At 46.8% G+C, this 20,250-nt stretch overlaps 1 protein-coding gene across 1 annotated transcript in view; it reads left to right on the top strand.

Annotated features, from left to right (window-relative positions):
• The window catches only part of LOC144944643 (putative flavin-containing monoamine oxidase A), a 40,712-nt gene that overhangs the window by 1,952 nt on the left and 18,510 nt on the right, over positions 1-20,250 (top strand). The window contains exons 2-7 of the mRNA XM_078872996.1: positions 2,354-2,535; positions 3,976-4,063; positions 4,973-5,153; positions 7,744-7,858; positions 8,840-8,997; positions 18,315-18,404. Of these exons, the coding sequence (XP_078729122.1) occupies positions 2,388-2,535; positions 3,976-4,063; positions 4,973-5,153; positions 7,744-7,858; positions 8,840-8,997; positions 18,315-18,404 (780 nt within the window). The 5' untranslated portion in view covers positions 2,354-2,387. The remainder of the gene's footprint in view (positions 1-2,353; positions 2,536-3,975; positions 4,064-4,972; positions 5,154-7,743; positions 7,859-8,839; positions 8,998-18,314; positions 18,405-20,250) is intronic.

Raw genomic sequence — 20,250 nt, 5'->3', positions numbered from 1 at the left:
ATGCTTACTGATGGAAAGTCAACAACGGTTATTCAATGGAGACACTGAACCCTTTGGCAGGAATCGCATTCCAATAGGGATGAGCAGTACAGAACTGCTGAATGAGCTGGAGACACAGCCAGAAATTAAACTTGTCCACTCCGTGAAACTGTCTCGATGGCAGTCACATCGATCTCTTGGCTGCCCAGCGACCTATGAGAGCACAACAAGACAAATATCCCCCTCGTAGCCTCTAACAGACTGTTGGTGTGAGCGCTGTTAGCGAGCACCTATGAAGGCTGGTACGGCCCACGAAGGGGTGGGTGGCCAGCACCACGCGTAGCGGCCTTTGTCTCCCCAATGGCGATGTTTACACACCGCACCAAGTACTCCATTTCATGCTGAGTCGACCTAGGGGAAGTCAAGGACCAGTTCAGATTATCGTCACTGCAGTTGGTCATGAGCGGGAATCAAACTCGGGAGATCGGGTTCGTAGCGCAGCACGCTAACAGTTGCACTATTGATGGGACATGCACAAGCGCAAATACAAGGGGCCTGTTTTATTAAGGCCATTTCTGTAGCAAGCAAGGACTTCTAAAGATAGCCCGCTCAGCGCCTGCACGGGCGAGATAACAGAAGGAGAGCACATAGCAAAACATTGTGCACATTGCCCCATATTATGACTCCTATGTTGGGTGTAACATTTGAGACTCGCAGATCCTATGGGTAATATCACGGCCTCATTTCCAAGGTTCACTGCTTCGGTCTCAACCTCCTCTGATATGCAGTGCCACATTGTTGACTGCTTGTAAATGTTAATGGTTCTCAAAGTGTTATTATGTATAGGAAGGGTAGGCCATCATTACCAAATTAATAATCTGCGACGTGTAATGCATTCCCGTATAAAGTATCCGAAGTGAAATAAATGGCTATGGCTTTAGCAAGGGCACAAAGATAATAAAGGTGAATTATTTTCATGGCACAGTTTAGCCAATCTTTCTCTGTATACTTTGGGTTATATGCAAGTGTGGTATGCACATAAGGTGTATTTAAAAAGTATTCAAGATGGGGCCACTTAATTATTAACACTAATGGCACCATTACTAACCCTTTAGTTCAATAATTCAATTCAGTAAATATAAAGCAGAGTGCTGATAATAGAGAACTCATTAAATTTTCATTGAAATAAAAAAAATATACCCAATACAAGTCCACTATATTTCCCAATGTATATTTGCTCTTAGCTCTCCTTTGCAAACAGGATGTCCATCTCAGAAGCTTTTCCTCACTGAATAAAAGGGGCAAAGAACTGCGTGTAAGCAGAGATATCCAATTTTGAGCTATTAGCATGAAGAAGAAAAACAATCTTTCCAGTTTTTTCCCCTGCATTCTTGAGCGGGCTACATTTGCCCACAGGGGCAGACATATTGTGCGTTTGGATAAATCGGACAGCCATAAGCACACCCCTGCTGAACTTTAGTAATATACCAAAGAGACCAGAGGTTGAAGACATTTGATGCAAGCAGGAGACTCGATGGCTGAACCCCCTGGTATGCACGCCGGTCGCCAGCCAGTAACACCGTGCTGCTTCCAGGACAGTGCGGCAGTGATGGATGGTGATGTCACTGATCGATTAAAGGTATTGATTTATCTATCGACTGGCTGAATGGTGATTTATGTTAGACATTAGCGAAAGCAGCAAAAAAACACAAATATTTACGTTTCCAGTCCCCTTTGATTTCCCATATTCGGAGGTATCTTTACCTGAGTTTGAACGAAATTGCAGCGCTTGAGGGGACAGTGTGTGTGCTTTCTCAAAAGCATTCCTACAATTGAAAGCTGCCTATGGCTTATTAATATGGATTAAATATACTTCACCAGCGATGATGTAATGCACAACAGAGCATAAATCCATAGGCAAAGCATTGTACAACTGGAAAAGACTGAAATTTTGAAAAATAAGCTTAAATATGATGTTTCCCCACTAGCAAATTATATAATAGGATTTATGACAGCCCTTTGTTATTCTTCTGCTGGGAAAAGGCATCTACAGTCTGTGTCGGTCATGAGGGCTGTTTGGCTGCATTTCACCACCATATTCAGTGTGGGTTGGCGAAAGGTGACCCATGACTGGTTTAGATATCTCTCTTCACCATTTCCAGGAACCCAGGTTGAGTTGACTCCTGACGGGGATTTTAACTTGCTGCCTTCCAATTACGAGTCCAGCACTACGTTGAGTTGACCCCTAACCAGGACTTCAACTTGCGACCTTCCAAATTACGAGTCGAACACTCTCCCGATACACAATTTAAAACACCTTTACATTTTTTGCTGATACAGAAACGTGTTAACCGAATTAATCTGAACGTGGCAGGTGCTGGAGTGCAGAGGTCTGAAGAGGTGATACCATGGCTCACTTGAAGGCAGAATCAGAACACGGGGCAGAAATGAGCACCGATGTGGTGGTGGTCGGCGCTGGCATCTCTGGCTTGACTGCTGCATACCGCCTGTTGCAGACGGACCCAGCACTGGGCGTGATTGTGCTCGAGGGGAAAGGTACACATTTGGAATGTGTGAATGTATGTTGAACTTCTTTCGCACCGTACGTTGCCAACCGTGTAAAATGGAGGTGCAGGGTAAAGACAACAATTTAAACACAAAAAGCAGTTCTAAATAGGTGAGTTTTCAATCTAGATTTCAAAGTTATTAGCTCCAATTGCTTCCTAATATCGGAACGAAGTGTGCTCCAGAAGGCCGAAGAAGGGAATCTGAATGAGTTTTTAATTTATCGATTGTTCAAATATTGGCCTTTATTGCAGTTCAATTTTTTTATTTGTTTCATATTTCCGTATTTAAATGTATTACAATTTAATGCCTTTCTTTGTTTACTTATTTTAATAATTGAAAATTTTGATCATTGAGTTAAAAAAAATACTTAAAGTTACATTAGTAAAACAAGAAATTTACGTGTTATATTTGAATAAATATAAGTAAAAGTGACATGTCAAAGTAACGTCATACAATGTCAGTTTTGGCGCAATGTAAACAACGTTTCTTTCAGTGACATCACTTTTTTGGATTAATCTGAGTAACAATGGAAATTCGGATTATCCCAAAAAAATGTAAGACCTGGGTTCAGATTTTTCAGATTAAGCCATGAATCTAGAACACATCCCTAGTAAACATGCATTTTACAGTTGCAGATTCTCAAACATCAACTCTACAATCTTGGCATTTCCTGCAAACTCTGGTTGGTCCAAACCCTCCCATCCATCCACCGACCCATCTACACCACCCCCCTTGACTTGAGATGCAGGGCTCGGCTGCAGCTGAGCACAGGTTCAGGGATCCCCAGTAGTGGCTCCTCAATTCAATTATTTGAATTGGCAAGATGGAATAACTTGTGTGTGTGTGTATGTGCAATAGAAATATATGGCTGTCATGAGCCATGCGATGTCTCACCTTGAACATAGGACCCTTCAATGAGTGGGGCATGCCCCCCAGTTTTTCAAAATTACTGTGCCTCTTGGGCCATCAACTCCCATAGATGGGCGAGTGAGAAAATGGTCTAGAAATGTGGAATCCACCCTGGGGAATAACATTACATTTCTCTGTGTGTTTGAGTCCATGTGCCTCAGCATACGCGTGCCTGTGCATACATACTGGATGTGACTGGTGGTGGTGAAGTGGGGAGCACTAGTGGCTCAGTTTTATTGCGCTCTACTGCGAATCTGGTTACCTGAGTTTGATTGCTGTTCACGGCCAACACCAGTGATAGCGATTATCGAAATCGACTCTGGGCCTCCCCGAGGTCAACTGAGCAGTTTGTAAACATCGTCACTCGGGAGACAAATGCGGCCGGGCATGGTGCTGGCCATCCACCCCCTTGTGTGCTATGCCGGCCTTCAAAGGTGCTCGCCAACAACACTTGCCCCAACCGTTTGTTAAGGCTATACAGGGGATATTTGTCTTTATTTGTGTACATATGAACACCAGAGCGGGTGGGAGGACGCACAGTGGCAACTCGGCTGAAGTCTGCATCAGGGCAAGACACGTGGGACCTCGGCGGACAGTGGGTCGGCAGGTGCAGTCTGCACTACCTTCCCCACATGTTGCAAATATGGCACGGGATGCAAATAGACGTTAGCCTACGTGTTAAACAGCCTACGTGTTAAACAGCCTACGTGTTAAACAGCCTACGTGTTAAACAGCCTACGTGTTAAACAGCCTACGTGTTAAACAGCCTACGTGTTAAACAGCCTACGTGTTAAACAGCCTAAGTGTTAAACAGCCTACGTGTTAAACAGCCTACGTGTTAAACAGCCTACGTGTTAAACAGCCTACGTGTTAAACAGCCTACGTGTTAAACAGCCTAAGTGTTAAACAGCCTACGTGGTAAACAGCCTACGTGTTAAACAGCCTAAGTGTTAAACAGCCTATGTGTTAAACAACCTACGTGTTAAACAGCCTACGTGTTAAACAGCCTACGTGTTAAACAGCCTACGTGTTAAACAGCCTACGTGTTAAGTGTTAAATAGACGTTGGGTCGCAATAGAACCTGAGACTTGCTCCACGTGTCAAGAGTGCGCGTACGAGTTGGTGGGTGTGTCGTTAGTATGCCGTGTCCACTCGCAATAACTTGGTCGCAAAGTCTCAACCCGGTTCGGTTGTTATTGGCTAAAATTACGACTACTTTGTGGGAAATCAACAATGGTTCTATCGAGTAGACCCGTAATCACTCACATTAATATATATTCTGACACGATGCCATGCATTGAATTGTGCAAGAACATTAACATTATTTTCAGTTCATGCAAACTTCGTTTTGCCTGACACATTTTAGATATACGGTATTATCACAAAGCCTAAACGGGTTTATTCATTATTTAAGATGCATGTTTTTCTATTTAGACCTACCATTTCCCTTGCAGCCCCTTAACACAATGTATGTACGTACGTTGAATTTGTTTGGCACCTGCCTCTGGGTCCTCAGCACCCAACGGCACGTGATGGGTCTCCTCAAAGAGCTCGGCCTGGACGTGTACCCACAATACACCCACGGTACCAAGGTGTGTCAGCTGGGCGGCGCGAACGCCAAAATCGGCACCTACTCATCCAGCATCCCCAGCCTGTCCCTGCTGGCGCTCGTGGACCTGCAGCTCTTCATGTGGAAGGTACTCCGCTGGCTCGGTCCCCGCACACTACCTTTGTGAAGCGTATAACGTTCGTGACATGACTCTGTCATGTGTTGTCTAGGCGAGGTCAAACACAGGCACCGTGATATGTATCTGGACACCAAGAAGTGAATCTTTTAAATGTCATGGAAAGTTACGTGTGTTAATTTATGCCGAGGAGGCATTCACGTGTAGGAGTGAAGCGTTTGCTCACTGGCTGTTGCATTGTGCTGTGAACCTGGTGAGCCTGAGTTTGACTAATGGCCACTGCAAGCGCCAGTGATGAGTAATATCTGAAACAGTTCAGGCCTCCCCGGCCCTCTTCACCGGCGAGCACTAACCAACGTGGTGAAGTATGGTTAATTAAAACCCATGATCTACACGTCCTGGGGAGGTGTGATATATGTACTGGCGCTTACCACAGAAATGTGGAATTTCAGTCACTTTCTCAACACCTACCTATCAGTTGTTTGAGTTTAAAGAGGTGGGGCCAGTAATTGTATGATTGCGGCATATCTCAGGGCTGCGAATGCATTTGACCACCTACCTAAGCAAAGAGACGCTTTGACCTTTGACTTTCACACGTGTGATGCCCTCGCCACGGTAACGTGGAATGTAAACCCAACAGTTTAGGGCCGTCGTTGCAGATGATCACCGGCTCTACGCGCCGTTGAGCGGTGACACACTGACTTCACGGGGCTCTAAGACGTACCGAACAGACCACAGCTTTACACTATGGGAACCTCATTTGCCAGTAAAAATATGATAATTGGTTCTTTACCCTTCTATCTGGCAACAAAACTGACACCTTTTTACAAGGAGTCATGTTTGCATAGACCGCAATACCTGCAGTCATAATACAAACAAAAGAACATAACTCTGATAACAGTGCACATTATCAGAGTTATGTTCTTTTGTTTGTATTATGACTGCAGGTATTGCGGTCTATGCAAACATGACTCCTTGTAAAAAGGTGTCAGTTTTGTTGCCAGATAGAAGGGTAAAGAACCAATTATCAGACCACAGCTTTGTTTAATCTCACGAGAGGTAGATGTTTAAAAATACGGCTGGGCCTGTGACGTGCACGGGAGGGCAAGTGCACAGCAGCGGCTTTGCTGTGTGGAGGCTGCAGCTGTCAAGACACTATCGGTGCTTGCCATCTGTTTTCCAGCGCGGGTTCTTGAGCGTTGAGCACCCCCTGGTGATGAGAACCTCGTAACGTCCCCGCTGAGCGCACCCCACGCGCGTTAAATTTCCCCAACGGTCTCCGCACGATGCTTGGGGAATTCTGCGAATTAACCACAGCGCTTGATTTAATCAACGCTGCCATTAAATTAAGCATCCTTGGTAAGGGGGGGGGTTTCTGCAGCACATGAGGAACGTATAATTATTTACAGCCTTGCAACAGAGGAACATTACGCTCGCATGTCATTAAAGTGTCAGTGTTGTGCTTCTAAACAAGCTTTGATGGTTCTTCATTACACTTTCTGCCAATAAATGTAAATGTAAAATCAGAAGGCAACAAACATACCAAGCCAGTCAATGATCCTACTTCACCACTCTACTCAGTGGGAGTTGGCGAAGGCGGCGGGGCCATTTCCAATTCAGATGATTAAGTGCCATTGATGACAGCCGTGGCTGGGAATCGAACCTGGGTAGCCGGGTTCCTGCAGTGTGCTAGCCGCTACGTAACAGATCCATACCAGCGAAAGGATATATCACAAAATAATGCTCAAAATCAACGTGTGTGCCCACTCAATCGACAAGTGAGATGTTGCTCATTTCCAATGGTGTCCCTGATCCAGTGACTAAAATGTCACATTCCCATTGGAAAACTACCATGAACCTCCCATTGACTTGAACACACACCAGGATACGACTTAAAACAACTTAATCAGCAGCAGCTATTATCTATCCACTGCTGGATGTCGGCCTCCCCAAGACCAACGTCATCTCTCACAGTCTTACGATGTATCAAATAATCCATCACACCTGTACGCGAGATGATTTCACATTTCCATCTGCGCAGTGGGCATACTCTCTGATGTATTTCCTCCTTCGGCCATATACCTACTCTAATCACCCAGGGATGTCTGTCCTTAACGCTCGTGACGTCACTCCACATCGACCAGCCGCCCTCCTTAATATTCATGAGCAGGTGACGTCCTCCAAATGGACACCCCCCCCCCCCCATTCATAATAATTAGCGGGTGACGTCACTCCACATGGGGGGCGGAGGCACCTCCTCCCCCCTCCTCGGCGTCAACTTACAACTCTCACGACAAAGGCAGAACCCTCACGTCACGCGATCTCCGTCACGTTGTTGAGACATCGAAGTAAAAAGGACGTCGTGATGAACAAGGGATTATAACCTTAAAATGAAATAGGTCTGTGTCACCGCACCCTTACAAAGTTCACACGCATTGATGCAATGAATATCACGTCGCGGTCTGCTTTTCGATTGCAAGTTTCAGATTTACTGCAATTCACCCGTCCTTGGACGGGCAAAAGGCTAGTAATATAATATTCATCAAATAAATGTGAAGAATATTGAAAGCGCCCTTGGCAATGTCCACCCTGGAAACTGCAGATAGACCGGCTGTGCCAAACAGTGCCCGCAGCCAACCCAGCAGCATGCCCCCTGGCAGCCCAGCTTGACAGCATGACCATGGAGACATTCAAACAGCAGAACCTCTGGACCCAAGGTATGAGAGTATAAAGTGTCTACCTGTGCAGTGGGGAGCACAGGTGGTGTCTCATGCCATTCATCTCGGTGTTTTTTTCCATACCATCTCGAACTGTCCCATGACTTGCCAGCAATGCCCCTGACACTTCGCGTGGCTTCAAAGTGAGCCTAGTTTCGTACGATCTCTGTGTAGACAATATCACCACCACTTAGTGGTGAATGACAGTTGTTGTAAGCGTTTTCCCTCAGAATTGAACCAGATCAAAATGAGTGAAAACATTAACTTAAATGCCTGTTTTTTTGTGCAGTTGTGGCTAACTGGGCTTAGGCCATGAGAGCCAGTTGCTGGTGCCTGGCTTCACACCCAGGAGTTTAGCAGTGCTGGCTCATTGCTGCAACAATTGCTAACTCCTAGGGCAGCAAGCTCCAGGATTCAACTCAGAACCTCAGTGGTGGCCCAGTGACTCTAACACAGCCAAGCCATTAAAACAATATATATAAGGAGACCGTATGTCTCCTTCATATATCTGTAAGCTAGTTGTAATTACTGGCGAAACGTTGTACTCAGATTGTAAATGTTGTGGCTTGGCTCTCCAACACACCAGTGTGCTGTACTAGTGACGAATTGGCACGCTCTGTTTACGTGACAACCCTTACTAGTTGGCTGTGTCGGCTCGTGGCGGGTTTAACGACACATTTATATATTTACGCGGTCTAACCCAAAAACCTCTATTACAGACAGATATATGAAGGAGACCTAAAAATATATTACCCACACAACCCATTGGCCAATTGGCTATGTGGGAAATACATTCCTTTCTTACGAGGAGAGACATTTTAATGAAATATTGTTTGCTTATCTTTTTACAGTATTCACATTTGCCACAATTACACCATTGATTATTTCAAGCCATTATAAGCTGGCTGGACTACCTTGCCACCCCTATTATTGTTACATAAAACTGCTACTACTAATAACCGCTTCTGCCGCCCCACGCAGCTGCTAAGGATGCAGTGGACGTGGCATGCAAGAACAACTTTGGGCTCGAGTGCTCACAGGTGTCGTGCCTCTACTACCTGAGCTACGCGGCCGCAGCCGGGGGATTCCTGCCTCTAATAGAGGCCTCGGTGGGGTCGGCACAGGAGTTCAAAGTCAAGGTACCCTTCACCAAAATATTCAACCAGCTCCACAGCCGTATTGCCGCCACCTTGTTTAATTTTTTTTCATTTAAAGCCAAACCTTTGTTATATGAAAATGCTGGTGGATAATGTTTGCGTGTATGTTGAACTTATTTTGCACCATACATAGCCAGCTGTGCTAATATTTATTTGGAAAGTCATTAGGCAATCGATTTTTACATGTGGAGGCACAAGAGATGTATTAGGTAACACGCTGACTTGACATGTAAATAGACCGCAGAGCTTTATGGGAAAAATCCCACAATGTTTGATGGAAAATACCATACAAGTTCTGTTTTTAGCCAGACACTCTTTTGGCCCAAAGACCCTGTAATCAGGTACTGGTCACATTGCAGCAGACTGAGCTGTCAAAGAAAATCAACATGTTCAAAGACTGTTCTTTCTTTCTTTCTTTTGTGGAATATCTGCCAACTTTCACAGCTGAGATAAACATTTATCAGGAAAGACTGACAACTGTGAAGACTAGCGGAACGCCTGCTGCACCAGATGCTGAGCAGCTGGTGGATGGCATTGATTCGACACACGCTTTGGCATGGGCAGGGGTCGGCAACCAGCGGCTCCAGAGCCGCATGCGGCTCTTTAAGGACTGTTTTGCGACGTTATTGATTAAGGACCACCTTCTCGTATTCACATGCACTGTAGCTCTTGCAATCGTTTTTTTACTGAATTGGAAAAAAATTACTTCTTGTTATTTTGGTTGCCGACCCCTGCCCATGGGAGTTTTCTGCGGCCGGGTTTATCGCGCGTCAACTCGGCTACTCTTACACTCTTTGGCATCCCCAACGTTTCTCGCCTCCAAACTCCAGACAATCCTTAGCCATTCCTGAATATGGAGACCACTACAGCCCAACACTCCATTCTCACCGCAGACTCCCAAATCTGTTCAGGATCAATGTCAATAATGCACTCAATGTCTTTAAGATTCTCCAAGGACTTGCCCCTGTCTACCTCGCAAATAACTGAACTCCACTCCACGCACTCTCCACACCTGTAATGAAGGCTTCCCAATGAAGCCCCCAGTCAACTATTGCTCAATACTTTAACAAAAGAGATCAATCCACGTCTCCCCTGCTGCCTCCAACCATTCCTGCTGCCTGCTCCCTGCACCAGTTCAAGTCCAGGCTGAAAACTTTCCTATTCTCCTCTGCCGACAACGACTGCCTCTTCTCTGAATACAATGTCAATGTACAACGCGATTATGCTCCATTTCCCCCCGTGAAATGCATCACGCTATTTTACTTCCAGCGCCTTGAGAGGCTGTTGCATTTAGATGCTCTATAAATCCAGGCATTGTACTGGTTTGTAGGTGCAAGCCTCTTGTGAGCGTGTCGCACATTGGCTGCAAGGACATATCTGTGTACCGGATAAACTAAACTCTTTAAACTAAACTGATGTCATTTTAGCATGTAAGGCCCACTGAGCTTGAAAGCTCTTTTTCAGAAGCAACCTGACCACAAATGATAGCACAACGAATTGGCTAATCACGTGGACATTTACAGCAGTCAAATACTCTAAACGAATGTTTCTAAATGCGGAGGGAAAATTCGGAGGACATCCGGAGAAACATCCATGGGACCACGGGGAGAACGTGCAAACTCCAGATATAGAGGCATGGTCAGGCTCGGGATTGAACCAACGACCTATATACCAGGCAAGGTAGTTGACATTTTGCCGGATGTACTCATACACTGGATAACTCTTGACACAGCCTCCGTTTAACGTGGGGTTAGGACTCAACTCTATACCAGACTGGATCTTACCACTCACGGAGCTTACATCAAGTAACAACCCATCAAAACGTGACAAATGACGGTGGAAATTTCTCACGATCAATGACACTGACAAATCAATACATTTGAGGCGTTGTATTTGATATAAATATATAAAGAATATATTTGCCATGTACATTTCTATTTTTCTGTCTTGCCCAGCACCAACTGAATCTGTTTTTTGTGCAAATTTGTATGATTCAACAAATTATTGTCTACATTCGCTTATTTAACTGAATAAATAATAAGCATGCAACGATGTATCAATTACAATTATCAATACAGTTTGATGTGTACACTCACGAAACATTAATTTAATCATTCGTGTGGGAATAATTTATTTACATTTATGCAATTGGTATGTTAATGTTACATTTAGGCTAATGGAGCAAGCAGAACTGCAGAAACGGGAAAAAACGAGACAAAAACGAATTGATTCTTGAATTGGATCGTGACCCCAAATTGTGCCAACTAATGGAATCGCCGAGCTGGCTGGGGGAGGGGTGTGGGCGGCGAGAGTCATTACATGGCTACTGAACACACGAGTAATTAACTCGCTGTTGTGAATTAAAATGAAAAATTCATGTCTCTTGGCAAAACTTCAAGACCATCTTCTTATATACTGCATTATGCAAATATACACCATTCATCATGGACGCTACTCTGCATTTATGATGCGTTGCCCTTATTGGAATGGATAAGGCATCATCATACTTCAGATACGTTCTTTTCCGCAGCCATGAACATATTTCCCAAAACGATAAACAAACGTTAGGAAAAATGATACATTGATGCAGTGAAACAGATGCTTACATTTGTCAAGCCATTCTTGACAACATAATTACATTACAGTAGTGGTTAGGGTAATATCTGCTTACTTACATGCCTTGCTCTCAAAGACAGCGAGCCTCCTCTATGGCTTTGCTAATGTTGCTATAAGAGTCAGACCTATGCTTCCGCACAAATTAACGATTGCTTCTGTCAAAGTGGCACTGGATGAGTCATCAGCACTGCAGTGTTGATGGCTGACAGCAACAAGCAGTGCGACACACATGAGACGAGTAATGAGTCATTCATTCATAGCGCTTCTAAGGCTCATGATGCATGCATCGAATAGCATGCAATTATCTTCAATTGCCCTAAATCTCACTCGAAGAATTTCCTTGGTCTTCATGGTCAGAATAAGCGAGATGGAATAGATGAGACAGTAAAATTGAGGCAGGATAGACAAGGTATGGAATGGCTAACCACGCAAGGATGCTATGAATTGTCAACTCAATGTCACTATTTAAAATGTCTTTAATCAATCAGACCATAGCATCTCGAGTGACTACAGCGGTCACGTAATCCTGCTGCATGCAACACACACAAATCCTAAATAATCGATTCCCACGACACACGATTCGACGCGTGGAATATAAATGAAAGAATACATTTTTATTGATCTATTGTTACATTCATAGGATAAGCAAGTAAATAATAAACATACGCGCAGACGATGCACATGAGACAATATAAGTGAGACAAAAATGGACTTTTTTCTTTTAGTAATGACAATTAATGAAATCACAGGGGAAGTGAATCTCAACATGGTTGCTTCGACGTTGCCATTGTTCCGACATCGCCACAGCGATAGAGTTTTTTTTTTTATGTCCAAGAGCTAACCAAATTCATCATTTAAGTTTATATTAGTTGTTGCACGGATGACCCCATTTAGCCAGTTGCATCTATTTTACAAGCGAGATCCGTGGTGCGTGAGCAGAGCAACACAACAAGGACAAGAACATCAGTCTACAGAGAATGAGTAGCGGGTGCTACGCCAATGTGTTGTTAGATAGAGACTTCCCCATGCAATTTGCCATGTTCCTTAGTGTGCGTTGGTGATTCAAATATCAATCGCCACTGATGTTGGCTTTGGCTGGGAATCAAACTTCGTTTTCTGGGTTCATTGCGCAGTATTTCCTGAGTAATACAGGTCAAATATTCACTCTTTATCCAAGCAAACAAGCTTAGGGCCTATCAATTAAGTGGATATGTACGTATGTATTTCCACTCAAGACCAAGATCAATCTGCATATGCATCTCATTCTATAAAATGTATGTTTTTTTCAATAATGCACTTGCATTGAGTGAATGAAAAAAAATTCGAAACATTTATAATGGAGTACATTTCCGGCTTCTAAGTGAAACAACGCCAGTGAGGATATGCGAGGGCTGCCTGCAGATAAATTGAAGGCAGAGAATAAGGAATGACAGTGGCTGCTACATTATAAACCCGTCTACAAGAGGACTTCGGGCTTCCGAGTCTGGTCCGCTGCGTGTGCCGAAGTCACGTCTCTGTACGATGACGATGTGTGACCGGGGCCTTGTCTCGTGTGGCTTCCAGGCAGTGAAATTCATTGAAATCACACCTTAAGCGGCTTTTGGCTGGCCATCAAACAATGATGGTCACATCATCGTGCAGCGCTTTCAGATGTACTTCTGCGGCCGTCTGGAATGCGCTTCCGATATTAGGAAGCCACTGGAGCTATGCACTTTTAAATCTAAATTGAAAACTAATTTCTTTTGAACTGCTTTTTGTGTTTAGTTTGTTGTCCTTCCCCACACCTCCGATTAGCATGGTTGCCTACGGATGGTGCAAAGAAAGTTCAACATACATATGTAGTGTATTAATCTGTCACCGGTCCCTTGTACGGGGCAAGAACGGATCCCCCGGGAACCCCAGGGACCACTTGAAGACGGCCCAACGGGCGCGATCTCTCCTGGAACGACGATGGAGGGGAAGAGGAAATTGGTGAAGGTTGTCCCGTCCACCCTGGCCCGCCTGTGGGTGGCACCGCTGGTAACTCCATGGGCATCAGGGCCTGGGATCCTGCAGATGGAGGAACAGAGTCTCGCAGAGGCGCAAAACTCCATGATCGTAAGTCCGGGCCCATCAGACACATCAAATACCCGGCTTTCAGATATTGGAGATGAAACGACCTCATAAGGTGGAAAATATGCACATACCAACGCCTACGACCAACCTGGATCCATACACACTGCGGCCTCCTAACCTCAATCACCTCCACTGGGCCCTGCCATAGCCTATACAATTTAGGAGCCATGCCCACTGGCACCTGGAGGCAATGCAGCCATGCCCTCTCCCCAACTTTCCACGGTTTTCCCGATTCTTTAAGTGCCGCCAGTTGCTCATTCGCGGCTTGCCACTTGGCCGAATTTCCACGCGACGCCTTCTCCTCTGTCGTCAATAGTTTAAGGGTGAGGCTCATAAGTCCCAGCACAGCGACACTCTTCTTACGTGGTTCAATATTTAACTGGGCTTCCATGGGTGGGGGGGTCATTTTCCCTCCCGTACCTCAAAAAGAACGGGGAGAATCCGGTAGAGGCATGAGGGGCCATCCTGTAAGCTGCAAGAACACCTGGAACATGCAGGTCCCAATCGGACTGTGCCCCGTTAACCTGTTGGCACAGCATGGACGTAAGAATCCTGTGTAGGAGCTCTACCATTCCATCTGTCTGGGGATGGTAGGGCCAAGTCCGAATTTTATTTGTACAAAATAAATTGCATACCTCCTGCAACAATTTCGACGAAAAATTTCGACCTTGGTCCTAAGGAGACGTTTCGGGCCCCCCTTATCTCGCACATAACCATACAAAAACGCGTCGGTAATGAACGCCGCCGATTGATCCATCAGGGGCCATGCCACCGGCTACCATGACAGGTATTCTACCCCTACCAGCAAAAATGTATTATCCCCCTCGAAGTGGTGGAAAATGGCCCCAGGATGTCGAGGGCAACGAGCTCGTTTACACGGGACACCCCAATAGACAACGATGGTTGGGCCAGCCTCGGCGGGGGCTTTCGACGAGCACTTTCCACACAGCCCTTCAATACATTGTGGACATCTTCTGACATTCCGGGCCAAAAGAAGTCGCGCTTCAAAGTAGATAACATTTTCTGGACCCCTAGGTGCATCGATCGCACATGGACAGCTCACGTTACTCTACCCCACAGAGCAGTTGGCACAACAATACAGTACCGCTGTACCTCCGTATCCCATTGCATACGTAGCCCATCTCGGAAGACCGCGGGAGACACACCCCCCTGGACCCTTCCTACCGTTCGTCACATCAACGCGGCACCGTATTTTCCATAAGGAGGCGTCCTCCACCTGAAGGCGCCCCCACTCCTCGTGTGCAAGGCCAATAGTATTATCATACGCCACCTTCTCTACGGGTGGCGGAGTGTCCACCGACGCTACAATGGCACACGGTTCTCCCGCAACCAATGGATCCATCCACAAGTCATCCGACACCACTTCCCGTTCAACCCTGGCCACGACCCGAGTGGCCTCATCATCGGTCTCTACACAACACGCAGTCATCGCGTGAGCCAAAACTGTACCCGCCTGTATAACCGAAGTACCCAGTCCAGCATTCAACACCTGAAGGAAGGGCTCCTGATCTGCCCTCATGATCGTCTGTGCCACGATTAAAGCAAGACCACGAACCGCTCTATTCGAAGGGGTTAAAAGAACCCCACCCTCAGTAATTTCTTGATCGAGCCGCTTCCGCAGCCGCAAGGGTACAAGCATCTGTGCACCCGGGGGAATCCGAACAGTTTCAAGCACCAGGGCCTGAACCACAGCGTTAGCCATATGCAACCTAGAAGGGGACATCAAAAATCCCAACCGATGCCCCGATGGTAACTCAACACACCCCTAGTCAATCAAAAGCTTGAGGGGCATCCTCCTCAAAAATCAATCCCCAATAAACAAGGCATCGCGAATGAACTTGAAACTAACACCGGGCCCGTCCTTTCACAAGCCCCAATCCGTATTGACGCAACAATTTTGCCCACAATACCTAAGCTCCCGCCATTAGCGGCGACACATGGACTACTCACAGGACCATGGCAACCCACCATCAAATAAACTCTGAAATAATGGTGGCGGATGCCCCTGTATCTATGAGCACCCGCACCTCAACACTCTGCACAAACCCTCTTACCGTGGACGATCCCGCTCCCGCCGCCATGACCCGGTGTGCCAGTGCGTCCCACTGCCCAGACCCCCGTGGCCAATTATCACTTGCTAATGTATAATTCCCACGCCCCATATCAATATGAGGGCTAATGGCGTGCGCACCCGACACAAACTGCGACGAAGATGCATGCGGTGACTGTGTCGGCCGGGTGTGTGATACATCGCGACCGTTGAGCCCGGAGCAGCAGATGTTGGCAGGGAGGAGGATGGCGAAGGTGGGAAGAACTGCCCCGGATCAGTGCGACATCCCTTAGAGATGTGGCCTGCAGAAGAAAATGACGGGGGCTCTCCATGGCAGAGGGTAGAACCCGCTCCGCTGGTCCCACCGTCGTTCTGCGCCGACCCTCCCGCGCGGACACCAAGATATTGAAGCGCAGCCCAACAGGGCTCTTGGTACCCCTGGCCGCCCTCCCCTCCCAGGAATCCTGCACAGCCCGCCACCCCGACTCACCGTTGCAGGTTGCAGTGGGCCTGGATACACCGGGCCACCTTAATTGAAACAGATCGTCCTCCTCCGTGGCCGGTAGACAAACGTTTATTTCTCGGGCCAACGACAACAATTTCTCCAACACCAAAGAGTCCAGCCCTTCTCGCTCCATCTTTGGGTATGCAGCCTGCGCCAGCGACATAAAGGCTCTGCGGAAGGCGAGGGGTGTCTCTGCCTGGCATTGGACGGGGGATCAAAGATCGCCGCCATCTGGGCGTAAGCATGCTGCAGCATCACCTTATCTGTCGAAAGAATGGCGTAGAACACTGCCAAGGCGTCGTCGTCCAGGGTGGTAGGCAGAGCCCACAGCGCCTCCGTGTCGGACCACCTCGCCAGCTCATGAGTAGCGGCAAAGTGCCGCTTGAAGGCCTCCAAGTCAACCCCCGCAGCCGAAAATTATTTCAGGAATAGCAACTGCTGCGTGAGGGGAGGCACCCCCGAATGAGATGTCGTCGGATGTTTAAATTCGGCAGGTCCCAACATCCGCCTGCTTGACACTTTGGTGGCCAAACATGGCACGCCACACCCAACTGCAGCCTCTTCCTCGACCAGTCGCTCAACCAGTGCTCCCACTTTGGAGAGCAGGTCCGTAACGCGCACACTGTGCGCACGCCGTCCTTTGTTAGTCGGCGGCAACGCGGAGTCGTCACTCCTCGCATGCTGCCCTGCCAGAATAGCCTCTTTGGGAACCCTGGTTGCCGGGGCTGTCCGGAAACCTCCCTCACCACCGCCCTCTTCACCTGAGAACCCGACGGTAGGAGCCTTTCTTTTCGCCTTCATCAACATCTATTCCCCTTATCCCCAGAGTTGAAGGGGAAAAAAAAACAAAAAATCCCTAACAACCCAACCAAAAAGTTTTTATTCATGATCACTCCTGACACCAAACGTAGTATATCAATCTGGACACACTAAAAGTTGGAGGCACATCCTTTTTTCCGTTCCATATAGTCACAGGGGATATCTACCCACGCTCCGTACGCTACCCGAACAGCGATGCTGAGGATGTGAAGACGTGGACGACGGCAGCACGAGTTCCATTCCCAGACAACAGCAGCCCCAACTGAGTGTCAGAGCCTCCCTTTTATCCTCCCCAGCATGGCCTGGCTCTGCCCTCGGCCACGCCCCCTCTGGATCCCACCAGGAGGTTCCAGGCTCTGCCCATGTGTCTCACTGGCAGACCGGGCTATGATACCCATAGTCCTCCTCTCTTCGAGCATCCCATGCCACACTCTAGTGACTCATTCTATGTCACTACACATACATAAAGATGTGCTTATTTTTATGGGATTTTTCTATTTCGTGAGGAATTTATTTTGGGGTTGGATCTGATTGGTCCGAGTGCCTGCGTGCGTCTGTGTGTTTTGTACAGCACCTTGTGACCTCCGGGTGAGAGGTGCTTTCGAAGTGTCAATCATGATTTTATATTATTATTCTGTTACAACTTCAGTCATGCCATCCTCTGCATGGTCTTAAGTCAGGCCTGAGAAGATGTGTATTTTATAAGTATTTTTTTAAATGAGCATTTGGTGATTGACGTATGATTAATATTTCAGCGTGGTATGATGATGTATGATGTATAACCTGCTTGTAAGGCTTATACAAACGAATGCGTGATAAATGTTTGAATGCTGCATGGATGTGGTGTGATAATGTGTGATATATTCTGTCGTCATATTATAAGGCTTATGAGAAGATGAAGTGTGGTAAACGGTTAACGCTTAATGTTACATTTTTGAGTGGAGAATTATGATGGCTTATTGAAGTGGTTTTTAGATTGGAAGAGCAATATGAATGCATGTTTTGTCATCATAACTTTTGGAGGGACACAACTGAACATTTGTTTATCTAAGTTCTGTTCCAACAATTATTTGCTTTTGTTCGGCAAACTTGTTGTATCGCATGCACCCGCTACCGGCACCTGTCGCATGCAGAGAGGAAGGGATCTCTGTGTGTTTGTGTTCGTGGGAGCAGGGTGGGGCTTTTCAGCTGTCCAGTCTGCTTGCCAAGAGGATTGGTCACGGCAAGATCATCCTTGGGGATGCAGTGACTCACATCACGCAGGTAAATGTCGCACCCCTTCCCAAGAGTTCGACTCGTTTCCCTGCTGAAATGAGCAATCAGGCGGGATCATTTATGTTGGCACCCTTGAACCATTGGTGGAAATTCCACATTCCCAAGACTTGGATCATTATATCCATAGGATGACCACTGCTGACTTCCAACAAAGTGGTACTTGTTTTTTTTTTTATCAACCTCAGAGAGGTGATGGGCTAAGTCGACCAGGGATTCAACTGATAGTTTTCGATTGAGTCAGGCGCTCAAAGCACGAAGACACCTGGAACACTATCTCTTATGTGCATGACATAAAATTCGCGAGGCCAACACAATCATACTCATTAAAGTAAATTTATTAACCATGACTCACTTTCAGGATGTCGTTGCTTATGGTGTTTGGCCATTTCATTTTGGATAATTTTGTGCGTGGAAAGAACTGAAATACTAAAAAGAAGAAAATACTCAGGCAATACGAGTGGAGAACACACTCAGTGCATCCTGATAGGTCAGTGACCTACTTGCTGGACTGCCTTCATACAGGCACCTCACTGCCCCGGCAGACAGGTGCCTCATGCACTTGACGATCAAAGTGCTATTCTCCAGCCCCACCTCCCTCTCCGCTATATTAATTACGCGATAATAACAGGGGAAACAAAACGCACGCTAAATTCGTTATCATTAATCATGATTAGCATTAATCTTGCGATTGCAAATACTTGCCTTGCGCATTTCACTGTAAGCCAGATTATAATCAATAAGCCAGGCTTTTATACGACAGACAGAGCACACTACGAGGAGCCTACACTTGACTCGTTTTTGTCGATATGCCAAGATCTTTAGCGTGAGAGAAACGGGCACATGGGAGAAGTGCTCAGTGATAATATTAATTCCTCTCTCAAGGCCAATTGTTTAAAACTGTGGCTGAGCCTGACCAGAAATAGACCCCATCGGGCACACTGCCTGGCATTTGTTTTGTATTGTTATTTTTCAATGTAACAAGAGCCTGGTACAAGGCACAGGCAGGAGGTACAAAAACTCCCCAGGCTAAAGCCCCAATTCAGTGATCCTGGGTCCAAAGATGGGAATGAGATTGGGCTCCCTGCCGAACACACTTGGGGACTACGAGCGGGAGTGGCCGGTTTTTATTTGGGGAGGGGAAGATAAAGGAAGAGGGACAAAGGTAGCGGAGCCTACGCACGCCAAGTGAACTTAACGTCAGCAAAAGTTCCACGGGCCAGTGATGAACTCCTCCTGTCTATGCCCAGAGGGGGAGGGGTGGTACCCCAAGCGCCCGTCACCTCCCGCGACCTCCCTGCAAGCGCACCTCACGATTAGGCCTCGGCAAGGTAAAGTAATGTACCCTTTTTACCGGGTAAAAGGGTAAAGGTGTCGACCATGCCAAGGGGTAAGGTAAAGGGTAGGGTAAAGGTAGCGCGGAGTTCTCAAACTGATCAAGTCGACCAACGCTGAACTGCGCGAGTCGCTCATCAATATCAGGCACAGCAAGGTCGTTCGGCAGTCGTACTACCACGGTGCTGAGATCGCCAAGCTCGTCAGCAAGGAGCCGACGCACCAGGACTCCCTGACCAGGTTGAATTCGACGTTTGACATGGGCGACGATGCCATCAAGAAGCGTGTCCCATTGGATATTATCATGGCGTGCTTCCAGGATGTGATCAGCGTCGGTGCTTTCTCTGAACTGCAGTGGGCAAACATCGAGGGCGTGACAGCATGACCTCGTTGTCAGCGGACCACAAGTCGACATTGGATCTCGTGCCGGTGACGATGGAGGACCTCATCCGTCATTGCGATCGCTGTGAAGCCGCACTTAGAGCGGCTTCACCACGATGAG

This window comes from Lampetra fluviatilis, chromosome 35, assembly GCF_964198595.1.
Source record: "Lampetra fluviatilis chromosome 35, kcLamFluv1.1, whole genome shotgun sequence".
Classification (NCBI taxonomy): Eukaryota; Metazoa; Chordata; class Hyperoartia; order Petromyzontiformes; family Petromyzontidae; genus Lampetra; species Lampetra fluviatilis.
This window is presented reverse-complemented; position numbering and strand designations above follow the sequence as displayed.